General features: G+C 37.1%; 1 protein-coding gene across 5 annotated transcripts in view; it reads right to left on the bottom strand.

Moving 5' to 3' along the window:
• Positions 1-3,411: 3,411 nt before the first annotated feature.
• Positions 3,412-13,691, bottom strand: part of LOC125236250 (fatty acid synthase) — a 111,206-nt gene continuing 100,926 nt past the window's right edge. For all 5 annotated transcript variants that reach the window (XM_048142936.1, XM_048142939.1, XM_048142940.1 and 2 more), the window contains 7 exons: positions 13,273-13,426; positions 12,679-12,886; positions 12,151-12,301; positions 11,770-11,941; positions 7,254-7,433; positions 6,490-6,592; positions 3,412-4,433 (listed from right to left, as the gene is read on the bottom strand). In XM_048142936.1, the coding sequence (XP_047998893.1) occupies positions 3,841-4,433; positions 6,490-6,592; positions 7,254-7,433; positions 11,770-11,941; positions 12,151-12,301; positions 12,679-12,886; positions 13,273-13,426 (1,561 nt within the window). In that variant the 3' untranslated portion in view covers positions 3,412-3,840. The remainder of the gene's footprint in view (positions 4,434-6,489; positions 6,593-7,253; positions 7,434-11,769; positions 11,942-12,150; positions 12,302-12,678; positions 12,887-13,272; positions 13,427-13,691) is intronic.

Below are 13,691 nucleotides of genomic sequence, written 5' to 3' on the forward strand. Positions count from 1 at the left end.
GAATAGCGTCAAACCACGCCGACGAAGTTCTACCTGTAGGTACTATTGGATGAAAAACTGACTTCAAAGAGGATGAAAAAATGTTGAAACCGTTTTTTTAAGCTAAATAGTGGTAGTTTGAAGACGGCTCTAATCCACGCTGACAAAGTTCTATTGCATTATATTGTATGAAAAACCGACTTTAAAAATTGATGAAACCGTTTTATTTAAGCTAAATGGTGAAAAGTTTGATGACGGTGCCAAGCCACGCTTACAAAGTTCTACTACTATATTGGATGAAAAACCGACTTCAAATACCTAGGATAAAACCGTTTTATTTCAGCTAAATAGCGAAAAAGATACCAGTGCCAAGCTAGACGGTGATGAAGTTCTACTTCATAAAATTGCACTTTTGAATGAAAATAGTTGGTACTGATGAAACCACTAAAATCATGTTATTTAGCCCTTTACACCCGAGCTGATAAAATTCAAAATTTATTCAGCAAACCTCGATTTCTTTGGTTGGAAAGGGGTATGCCGATAAGATATGATGAATTGGTGGTATAAAATGAAAATGGGTGGATGGGTGCCTTATGGGTGCCACTCTGATGAAAGAAGTACACCATAGTCCTCTCATTGAAATGAAACTGAATAAATCAGGTATGCTGAAAATTTCTTTATGAAAATGGGTTAAAATTGCTTCAATATGGCTCCAAGCCAATTTATCTTCGAAGCTGATCGTACTTCGTTACGGCCGAGTCTTATTCCATTCGCTTTCTTTTCACGGAAAAAATAGTACTTTTAGAGCCATTTGAGAAGGCTGGTCAAAATCACTAGAAGCTTTTATGATGCTTAGATCTAAGTATCACTACTTAGTTTTTTTTTAAATCATAATTTAAGGAGCTTAGTCGCTGAGCGATTATGGCGCTCCTTACGTTCGCGAACATTATACAGTAGCCATAAATTAGTTAATATACATGTATACATTCCTTGTAAATCTTATATAGTAATTTAGCTTGTTCTGACTCAGGTTTGGTCAGCACAATAGTATTTTAATTGAAGCCACTTTTATACAGTACTATAGTGACAAACGAGAATCATAGTAGTCATGTCAATCTTTTCTATTACTCTCAAACTGGTCTAAGGAACATTTTGAGGTTAGATTTTGTTTACATGTATTTTTAAATACCTAAAAATCTAATATCTGTGTTCAAGTCAAGAGTGAATAGGCTATTAATGAACCAGTGAGCTACAACTTCGGCCTTGTCACTTTCCATCAGGTGCGACTAAGGTCAGTCACTGGCCAGTTTATAATAAAAAAAATACCTACATTGACTGTGCTGAAAATATGATATTATTTGCCGTAAGTATATTTATTTAATTTTTTGTTCCTTTTTTAAATAACCGACACAAGGCTCTCAAAAGCAATGAGAATACGGACTAGTGGCTCTGCTCGCCTAATCTAATGCTGACTGTCGGCTGAAAAACGGCTGTAGAAGGCTTTAAATAAAATAAAATGGCGTCTACGGGCGTCTTGAAACGGTAGCGAATTTCTAGTAATGATAGACTATTGAATTTGAGAGACCTAACGCCTCATTGTGTACAATTTACCCAGACATTAACTAAAACTCCTACGCAGGAATAGGGTTTATGAGTAAGAGAGGCGGGGAGCCGAGGGGGTCCCCTGACCTTGTGCTTGACAGTCGGCAATAGTCCCCTGACCTTGTGCTTGACAGTCGGCAATAGTCCCCTGACCTTGTGCTTGACAGTCGGCAATAGCCGGTTGCACTGAGTTTCCGAAACATTGTATTCGTTTGTTTCAAAGGACAACTGATAATGACGCGAATTGCCACCGAAACACCGCAGAAATGTAGTCTGGCTCCGTCGCGCCAATACGCAAGAGCGATAGAGATAGATAGCTACGAGGAATATATTATTATCGTGAGCGATTGTGCATTCGGCTACTCACACAGGCTTTAAAACGTACATACAATGACGCCAAATAGTTCTTCATGTGTGAGATAAAGGGCTCGTCCCAAAAACATTTATTTCAGTGGAATTTCATAAGGTTTTGTTTCACCAACAATACGTGGGCGTGCTGGAATGTTGTCATATTGAAACTAAACGAAACTATGTTAATATTATAACTGTTACAGTGTGGTGTGACATAAAATAATGTAAATTAAATTAAAAAGAAACTAAACTTTATACTCTATAAAGGGCAAACAATTTTTGAAAACTAACTCACTAAATTAATTATGATTTTTTCTCTGTTGCACGTTTAGGAAAAACCACGTATAGCGCTGAATTAGTCGATCTTATTTGTAAAATTTGAACAATTTTGAATACTGAAACTGGTAAAATTATAATACGTTTATCCTGTACTACAATCTTCTCAGACTACGTTATTATAATAAGGTTTTGAAAAAGAGTAAACGAGGCTAAGGCGATTTTTTTTTTCAGAAATCAACTAAATTTAATAGGTAACAATTTCTTTTAAAATCTACATAACGTCGAAGTTATTTTCGTACCAAATTAATCTGCAACGTTTACTAAAATTGCTCTTATTCCTTAGTGATTATAAAGTTCTATCATATAGTTTTGGCAATTTTTTGAAAACGAGTCTTCACCGTCACAATTATTACCATTTCTGGTCATTTTCTCATATTTTGTTAGACCAAGTAGAAAAAGTCCTATAATATGTTACATATTTGTAAACTACTTGAAAATCCCTTTAATTTGATACCACACACGGTATGATTAAGCGCTCGGTCGCGATTTCACTATTTTTCACATAATTAAAGCCCTCTTAACCTTGTCAAGTTTGTATATGTTTTTGTTTTTATAAAGTAAAGTAAAACTAAAGTTAATCCAAACCAAATTCAACGAAGGTCTTCTTTCTTCTCAAGTATCACCGTTTTGACGTAAAATGCTTAAACATGACAAACGTTTTGTCCGTATTTTTGTCTGATTGTTTAACATGGAGATCATTGAAAGATACTGTATTCATTATTTTAACCTGTTTCGATTTTTCCTTTGAAATTATTTATTCGTTTTTTGTATTTTAATTTCATTGTTATATAAATCATTTCATACTACGTATTCAAATGTAAATTTTATGAATAAATAGGTGTGAGTACGTTAATTATGTAAGTTAAACACGGAAGTGACTGAATATTTTAGCGCCTTGTTCCAATTTCTATACCATTAGGGTAATTTCGAAAGTCGTCTAATTTCGAAAGTCACATTATAACAAACACCATTTTCATCATATCTAGATTCCGATTTAGAAATTACCTGAGCATTCATGTGATTCGAAATTACCCCAATGCACCTTATTAACATCTCATCTTTTCCTCCCGTAGGTGTCGTAGAAGTCGAATATGGGATATTGGTTCCATTGTGGTGTAAATAGTAAATAAAAATCAATAATTTATTATATTAATTAATTTAATAATCCCTTCTTTAACACCAAATAACTCTTACTAATTATTGCACCTCAAAATTCACCTTTTCCAATATTAAAACAATAATAAAAAATAAGTCCTAATTAGTGAATATTTTTTGGTACTGGCGTCTCTTTGGACTGTGCTAACCTAAAGGAACAAAATAACTTAAATTTTCTTATAAACTAACTAAAAAAATGGCCACTTATTATAAAAGGTAGTATTATAAATTAACCCCAAAAACAATAAATATTTAACTAAAAAACTTATCGACTAAAGAAATTTCGTGATTAAAAATACCAATTGCAATAAATTACTTAATACAATCAAAAAACACAAACTCTCTTCAAAAATGTCTAATTAAGAAGAAGACGATATAAATACAAATGAAAAGAATACAAACCAAAGACTAAATCTAACTGCAAATGAATTGCCTGTGGCTCTGGATCATGGTAGTAACACTCTGCATCTGCTTGCCCGTCTGTCCGTCCCTCTCGATCAAAACCTTATTAATAATATTTGCACAATCCTTATTCTCAATAATAGTAACATGAGTACCTTCCAAGTAATGTACAGTGACATTGCTATTCGTGAATTTATCAAGACCGTAGTTCTCATCGCATACTAAGTTAGGAAGATTCTCTTTAGGACGCAGAAGTACAATAGGAGCCTGAATCTTTTTGACATCCTTAGAATTGTAATTGAGAACAACTTTGACTCTGTCGTAAGTAACTTTGGCGACAGAAGCAATGAATTTAGGTGTGTATCTGGCTTGCACAGGGGACATTTCGATTGCGGTTTTGATTTTCTCTTCGATGGTATCGACTTGGCTGAGTTTTTCTATTAAGGCTGTGGAAATATCATTGTTGGGGGCGACGATGTCCATAGTATGGCAGATGAGAGCGTTCTGGAGTTGGGCGTCGCTCTTGAAGCAGATGACGGTGGTGAGAATTGCTTGGAGGAAGTCTGGAGCTCCGTCCACGCAGAAGACCAGGCCGTTTTTGTGACCTGTTGGAAGTAATACGATAAGGTTAGCGATGCTTGAGAAATGGATGAAGAAAAAAACCGAAGAAGATGCAGCTTGCACAATAGTAAATTGTGCAACGTGGGACGGAAGTTGAATATTACTAACGAGAGTAAGTTAAATCAAGACTGCTTCCTGGAGGCTCAAGTTTCAAATATTCTTATGCCCCGAGTTAAACACAATGTCTTTCATCACACTTGCAATATAAAACAATAATTGTAAAAAGAAAAAAATACTTAAATACGGAACAAGTAATTTCATAACTCATAAATATGTTGCAGTATTCATGACATTGATCAGCAGTTATTAAAAAGTTTGTACATAGCCACGTCAGCAAATTTTATTTGATCCTATTCTAATACCAACATATAGTACAATATTGAAACACAAATATTTGAAGTGAAACTTCTAATTATTTGACACCTAATATAAGTCGACTTTCGTAAGATATATACAGCATAATTGTTATAATTAAGAATATATATATACTAGAAAATCTTAATGACGAAATATAACTTAGATACTAAAATCTCAATTCATCAAAAAGTGTTGGTAACAAAATAGGTATAAAAAAATCCTTAATTTTTGTACAAACTTTTGAGAACTGCTGTGATACACCTCTTGTAATAAAAAAGCTAGTCTCCGTAATTTAAATTACAGCGCAAAATATGCCTGAAAATAAAACTACAACGACTAGCCTTCATAATTCGCTGCTTCGAGAACAATAGCGTTAAACTTTAGTTAGTTAATTATTAGTTAACTAACTAACTTTCACTATCAATGACGTCTGAGCAAAGTCGGGCGTCAATATCAGTTTTGATTTGTTGTTCATCAGTTTATTTCTAGTTACACTATTTTGATTAAGTTTCAATCAAGTAATGAATTCTGTATAATTCATATTTTCTAACTACCTCTTGTAAGAAAGCAAAAATATAGTAGAAAAACCGGCCAAGAGCGTGTCGGGCCACGCTCAGTGTAGGGTTCCGTAGTTTTTCGTATTTTTCTCAAAAACTACTGAACCTATCAAGTTCAAAACAATTTTCCTAGAAAGTCTTTATAAAGTTCTACTTTTGTGATTTTTTTCATATTTTTTAAACATATGGTTCAAAAGTTAGAGGGGGGGGGACGCACTTTTTTTTCCTTTAGGAGTGATTATTTCCGAAAATATTAATATTATCAAAAAATGATCTTAGTAAACTCTTATTAATTTTTAAATACCTATCCAACGATATATCACACGTTGGGGTTGGAATGAAAAAAAAATGTCAGCCCCCACTTTACATGTAGGGGGGGTACCCTAATAAAACATTTTTTTCCATTTTTTATTTTTGCACTTTGTTGGCGTGATTGATATACATATTGGTACCAAATTTCAGCTTTCTAGTGCTTACGGTTACTGAGATTATCCGCGGACGGACGGACGGACGGACGGACGGACGGACGGACGGACGGACGGACAGACAGACATGGCGAAACTATAAGGGTTCCTAGTTGACTACGGAACCCTAAAAATGATGTAGGTAGGTACCTAATTAAATTCCTTTATATCTCTTAGGGCCACTTGCACCTACGAAAATGGAGCCCCCATTTTATATGGAATTTGACAGATGACAGCCCACTAACCCTGAGTTAAGTGGTTGGTGCAAGTGGGCCTTATTGTTAGCCTCATATTGTGAGGGATTTTGAACAGCGTGCCATGTAAATAATACCTTATGTACGTATATAAATTGTTGAATACTGATTTGAAAACACAGCTTGCTTAAATGAAACGTAACTTTTTTCGTATGAATTTTCACTTTGAGCTCTGCTAAAAAAGTGAAAGAAATAAGTGTTTTGTTCTGCCTAGCCCGGAGATTAGATAGGCTACTTTAAAAAATTAGAAAAACTCTGTATACCTACTAATTCGGCTTTCAAACAAAAAACTAAATAGGTTCATCCGTTCGAAAGCTACGATTCCACAGATAGTCGGAAATGACAAACTTATTTATAACACCCCGTCGTTTTTGCGTCGGGGGTTAAAATTATGTATGTTTCACTGACCTTCAGCCTCAAGCTTAGCAGCTAACTCTAGCATCAACTGGCAGCCGAAACTGTAGCCGAGTAGCACGAACGGTCCTCCAGGGGCCAGCCGGGTTCGCACAGTCTGAAATAGACAAGTTAGTTAAATAATAGACAGATAGATTTGCTATCATAAATTAACATCATCATCCTCTTAGCGTTTGCACAGTATAGTAAAGAGTACTATCGTACAGTATGGCCACTCCCGCTCCCCGCTGAAAGTGCCGCCCACCCCCTCTCGGTTACCTCACAGTTACCGCCTGTCAAAAACGCGAACAGTCGACCTGTCATATGTCACTCATACAAGCATAGTACGCGTTCACCTACACGAGCTTAGATTGTGTGCTAGGAACGCGCCTCTTTCATATATTTGATTGCCAGTGTCCGAGGTGTGGCGTTTGTCTCGCACTGTGGCTGTTTTTTTCACTTTTCTCCTTCCATTTCGATCTATCCAACAGGACTAAGACCATGTCTGCCACGTTGTACTGTCACATGTAAGTGCGAAAGTGACGCATGATATGACCAATGACAAAAACACGACCTTGATAAGGTCACTGGTCATCGTTTTCCACCAAGTTAACCTACAGGCGTCTAGATCTTTGGCAATGATATTGCGCCACCACTGTCTTGGTTGATGCGCGGTTTGTTTGGATCGAATGAAGTTACAACAAATTAAAAAAAAAAACGGACTGACTCAGCCTTATTAGGAACTATGTAAGTTGATCTCCGAGCAGATCTTTACTTACCAAGTACAGCCTGTTGACCATAGCCTCAATATCTTCATTAGGGTGCTCAACACCCAACTGCAGTACGCAGACCTTGCACTTCAGTCTTTTGCAGAGAGGCTCCATCACTGAAGCAGCACCTTCCAAGCCAGGAAGGATGAACATTGGAGGGTTCTCTGTATCGTGGATGGCTTCGTGACCCTGAAATTTGTATAGAGTTCAGTGATTTTATACAGTGTGCCGAAATTGAAAAACTAGTAGCCGAGCCAAATACATATAGGCATTTTTAGAATTTGGGTCCCCCAATTAGCTTAAAGTCGCCGTCAATAGAATTTGTGAACAATGTAAACAAACCTTGTAGTCAAAATGTCTTTAATTTCCATTCTAACTCATCAGATGCTGGCTAAATCCATGAGTTATTTGATCAATTCATATCATATTATGATCCTCAACCTTTCAAATAATCAAATTGTGGTAGAATAATTATATTTTATAGAATGGTTTGTTTACAATGTAAACTTTACATTGTTGACAATTTCTATTGACGGCAATTTTAAGTTGGTAACAAAAATTAACTCGCTGTCAGTTTTGACGACAACTAAGCATAAAATCTGTCTAAAAATGTACTTTTTTCACATTATAAATGCAGATTATCGCTTAAAGTTTATGTAATTAACACAAAAACAATATTTTGATTGAAATTTCATGCTTAATTTATCGTCACAAAACTGACAGTGAGTTAATTTTTGTTCACAACTTAAGGTAATTGGGGGATCCCAGATTCTGAAATGCCCATATAATTGGTAAAACCAAAGCACATTGTCTCCGTTGGCTAAGTCACCTTGAAGAATGGGGGAAGATCGGGCAGTCAAAACGGCCTACTTGGGGAGACCGAATGGACGCCGTCACCCAAAATATCGTTGGGCGGATAGAGTGGAGGTTGACCTCCGTGAGCTCAGCGTCAGCTGGCGCGGTACCGCTCAAGACCGATCAAAGTGGCGTGCTCTTGTGTTGGAGGTCAACACTTTTTTAGGGTTACCGCGCCAGTCAAGTTAGTAAGTAATTAGTACCTACCTACAGTTTATTGAGCCTTCACAACTAGCGTGCCAGCCGCGTACAAACTTACTGGCAAATGAACTGGAATTCAAGTATTTTGTACGTGGCTGGCATGCCAGTTGTGAAAGCAATAGTTGTGGATTAAGGTGTGGCAAAATTACAAAAAAAATGTTCATCTCCGTCAGTCTATATACAGTAACAATAAATGATCCATTAGCAATGGTTTTATGTGAAAAACAGGACAATAAAATTCCCGAAATCCGCTCATTCAATATTGTGCGTCTACTCTGAAGATCTGTCATTTACATTCACTCGTCAATTTACTGTGCTGACAGTAGGTACAGTATATTGTTGCAATTAAATTAATTTTGTTACTTTAAAACCTCAATAGCTGGTAACAAAAACATACTGACAAATTGATAACCTTCTTCCTTGAGATTTGCAGACGGTTAAAAAGGTATAAACTGAGAGGCATGCACACAGTTTTATAAAATGATCTTGAAGTAAAACTATGAAAGATTATATCGCGTATAATGAATTTAATATTGTATATCCCGATGTTTCGAACTCTTTACAGCGTTCATGGTCAAAGGGTGAATTCATTATACGCGATATAATCCGCGGTTTTATTTCATGAGTAACTATCGCGCTAACCGAAGACAGTGTTATGATCTTATCTTATTCATAAAATCAATACGAACACGACTTAAAAGTTTACTAAGCGCAAATACTCAGTAAACTAACAATCATAAAACCCGAACTAACTAATATGGCAACAATTTCCACTTAAAATGCAAGTTCATGGCAAGTGCATGCACGAATATTGTACGTTTGTAATATGTATGGCCGAATCCTGCTTATGACACAAGTTTCAGCTCTAAGTTACTAAGTTAGTCTAACACCCATATAATATCTTGAAGCATACAGTTTAGCGAGGCATATTCAGGTCCTAACACTGAACTGAACTTTAGTTAGGTATCTCCTATGTCATTTATATCACAGATCATATGTTACCTAACTTATATTAAAAATTTCGTTTAAGCCCTCTTATACATAATATGCAATACAAAAAGTCATTTAGTCAGTCTTCAAGTAAGTGGTTTCATTAAAAACATTATTAACAAGGCATATACTCTGGCATGTTAGCAGGAAAAGTTGGCAAAAATGTTGCCTTGGAGAGTTGACTTCCTATTGTTAACCTTACAAATAAACACAGTGTAACATGAGAAAACCATATAATTTTAATAGCGTATTCCTCATCATATTAGAAGAGTAAATTTAGAGTTATATAAACTTTTCTTTTGCCTACTTTCAGATTCATAAGCATTTAAATAAATAAAATAACACATACCTACCTAATCTTATACTTTTAAACGAGCAATTCTTGTATATTTATTTATTTATATATTTATTTACACTGACGATCTCGGAAACCGCTCTAACGATTTCGCTGAAATTTGTTATGTGGGGGTTTTTGGGGGTGAAAAATCGGTCTAACTTATCCTTAGGTCCCGGAAAACGCGAATTTTCGAGTTTTCATGCGTTTTTCTTCACGCGCCATCTCGTGTGCAGTAGTTGTACTGTTAAGACAGAATTCTTTCGGTCGATGTAAGTACTATTTATTGCAAACACTAGATGGCGAACAGGTCAAGCAAGGCTAAAACGAATAGAAAAATACACTATTTGAGTTTTTGTGGCGAAATGCGCGCCATCTCGTGTGGAGTAGTTGTGTTGTTAAGGCTGAGAATTCTTTCGCTCGATGTAGGTACTATTCATTTTTGAACTAGATGGCGACACATGTCAAGGATACGAAACAGAACCGAGCGAAGCTCGGTCGCCCAGATATTGAGTTAATTTATAAGAGTTCATCCATCTAGTAGGTAAACACTAAGTAACACCAAATCGTGTTCACTCCGAATTTCAAACATAAGGACAAGTTATTTTCAGAAAAAAATTACCATAAATTCGTGAGACCGCATACTTGAGTGGTTTTTTCTCTGAGATGCAAATTATCATTCAGAGACTGAATTACTTGTGAGAGTAATTAAAATTTATATGGAACTTCAGAATCGATGAGGAGAGTTAGACCCTTTTGAACCCCCGACGCAAAAACGACGGGGTGTCATAAGTTTGACGTGTCTGTCCGTCTGTCTGTCCGTTTGTCTGTCTGTCTGTCTGTTTGTCTGTCTGTTTGTCTGTGTGTGTGTCTGTCTGTGGCATCGTAGCTCCCGAAAGGATAAACCGATTTCGATTTAGTTTTTTTTTGTTTGAAAGCTGAGTTAGTCGGGAGTGTTCTTAGCCATGTTTTATGAAAATCGGTCCACTATGTCGCGGTCGGGGGTTTTTTCTAAATTTTAATTTTGTGTTTTAGTAGAATTAATAATAAGTGGGTAAACAGTTTGCTAGAAATGAGAAATGGAATGTGCGATGAACGTAGGTATTTAAAACAGATAATTAACGGCACATAAGCAAGAAAGAGACAACGCACTACGAAGACGTAAAACCAATGTGCATTCTTTATCGTCGTGTAGGTACTGCGAGATGAATATGGTATTTCATTGAAAGTTCTATTCAATCACTATTGAAGATCCTGGCATATCTAGTTGCTCCCACAATTCCCGATTTCCACTCAATAATGGCCCAGTATTTAGTCCATCACTTTCATCCAATAGCCGAGTTCATTTCAGATTCCATCAATTCTCAAATAGTCCTTACACCTTGGCGGGTCCTGCCTCTGCGTGCGTTCTATGTAAGACACAGGCAATGGCAATATCCGCTTGGTGTACCTCTTAGGTTCCCCCCCACATCTAGCGTCTCGCGAGCGTAGCGTCGGGCCAACTGTATGGAAAAGACTTCGCCCATATAGTTGGCCCGACGCTACGCTCGCGAGACGCTAGATGTGGGGGGACCCTTACATTTCAATAAAGTGTCGAAAGGGACACTAGGTGTTGGTTTTGGATCCTCTCTTTCAGCACTGTTGGAATAAGTTGATGTAAGTTCTCACCTTATTAACAGTATTGGAAATAAAATTAAAATTTTGAAAAACCCCCGACTGCGACATAGTAGACCGATTTTCATGAAACATGGCTAAGAACACTCCCGACTAACTCAACTTTCAGACAAAAAAACTAAATCTAAATCGGTTCATCCGTTCGGGAGCTACGATGCCACAGACAGACACACACACAGACAGACAGACAAACAGACAGACAGACAGACAGACAGACACGTCAAACTTATAACACCCCGTCGTTTTTGCGTCGGGGGTTAAAAATCCTGGTCAAAGATAGACAAAGATTCTCACCTCATTGTCGTCAGTGACCATGGTTGGCATATAGATGAAGGGTACATAACCACTCTTACCATTCCTTCTTCACCGAAGTTCCTCATCAGAACCCTTCAGGTTCAACCTCAGGCTCAACCTGCAGCGCCTTTATCAAAATTGGAAAAGTTCTGGTCAAATATAGACAAAGACTCTCACCTCATTGCCATCAGTGACCATCGTCGGCATGTAGATGAAGGGTTCGGAAACCATTCGTTCATCACCGAAGTTCCTCATCAGAACCCTGAGACCTGCCGCGCCGTCAGCAGTGTTCGGACGAGCGGCCGTTGTCGAGGACTCTGCTTCGCGTTGTGCTGTGAGTTCTACCAGCCTATGGATGAAAGATACATTAATGAAAATTCGCTTGAAGACCCATAATCCGTTCTTTTATAATAAAATAAAATAAAATAAATAGTACAGAAACTTAAATCAATTACATTGTATCAAATTATAATATTTTTGGTCAGAATCAGAACCCTATAATCGGAAATAGGTATTGGGTTGCACCATTTTAAACAAAAGCAGGTATGTTATGCTTACTTGGCAAATGTAAGTGTTCTGATGTCCTGAGCAGTAAGGAAGATCTCGAACTCTCTCTCCAAGGTCTGCTTGATTTCTACCGCCATCATACTGTCCATGCCCAGCTCAGCCAGAGACACTTGTTGAGATACTGTCTTCAGGTCCTTGATGCCTGGTGAAAACGTCAAGTTGATTAATTGAATTTTATAAACATTCCCAACAACTGTGTGCCTATTTGAACTGAATTAAGAGTACTATTTTTTGCCCTCGTGAAATCCAGTGATGAGCAAATGAAAGTGAGGGTATCAAAATATCGACATATTGATCATCGAGTTCTGAAGAAGAGACAATAAGCCAAACTTAGTACAGAACTTTTAATAACCAATGAGAGCTTCAAGTAATTCTAAATCTCTAAGCTACAAGATTTTGGAATAATTTCTCCCAAAACTTCATAAGACCAAGGACTGCCTGTCTCCTTCGAAACGACGCGAGATATAAATACACAAGTAACTAAAGTTAGTATAGTGTCCCTTAAAACATAATATTTACCCATTATCTGTGCAATAGCGTCCACCAGGTTGCCGCAACCAGATCCTCCAGCCTTCTTCTCGGCAACCACGATGGATGACACGATGGACGTTTGATCTTGCTTCAGGAACTTGTCCAAAGCCAGGAGACAGGACGAGATCCTCTGCTGCAAGGTTCCTCCGATCTCGAGCTGCATGTCTTCGTCTTGCATGTCAGCTACAAGACCCACCTGTATGGAGAAATTAGTTGGATAACGGACAGCAGTTTTAAGTTGATTCGAAATATATAGCTTTCCATTACAAGAGGATCCTTATGCATCAAGAAAAATAAGGACGTTCTCTTTTGAAATTTCAAGAGAAATAAGTCTTTGCTGCAGATAAACCATAAGGACCCTTTAGACATGGAACACCACATAAATTTCTGCTGTTTCATTCCAGTATACAGAAAACAGTGACTAAGACTGGAGACATTTTTTATATTGTAAGTATTATGTGGGATCATGTATCTCTACATCTACATCCATCTCATTTCGGTATAAATCTGACTTTGCCAGCATCCAATTCAAATAGTTCCATTACACTGATATCTACAGGATTTTTAGGTTAAAATACTCACATCGCCCACAGCTCCCCACTGAACAGCAAGAGCGGGGAAACCGAGCTTCCTTCTCCATTCGCAGATACGCTCCATGACAGAGTTGGAGAGACCATAGTTAGTCTGACCGGCGTTACCGCGACCGCAGGATACGGAGGAGAATACCACGAAGTCCCTGGGAAAGAAGGTTGGGTTTACTTTCTGATGAGGCTTCATTTGAATTTTGACAACGATGGTGTTACTTTAATTGCTGATGTGGATTTTGACAGCAATGATGTTTTCTTAAATGATGCTGATGTGGCTTTTGAGAGCAGTGATGTTATCTTAAATGCTGATGAGGATAGAGGTGATTAAGTATCTATCTAACAAGTTTAATGAGTATATGTATATATCATTAAATTATATTTATGTATTATATCAATTATATGTATTTATGTATT

The sequence above is a fragment of the Leguminivora glycinivorella genome, chromosome 19 (genome assembly GCF_023078275.1).
Source record: "Leguminivora glycinivorella isolate SPB_JAAS2020 chromosome 19, LegGlyc_1.1, whole genome shotgun sequence".
Classification (NCBI taxonomy): Eukaryota; Metazoa; Arthropoda; class Insecta; order Lepidoptera; family Tortricidae; genus Leguminivora; species Leguminivora glycinivorella.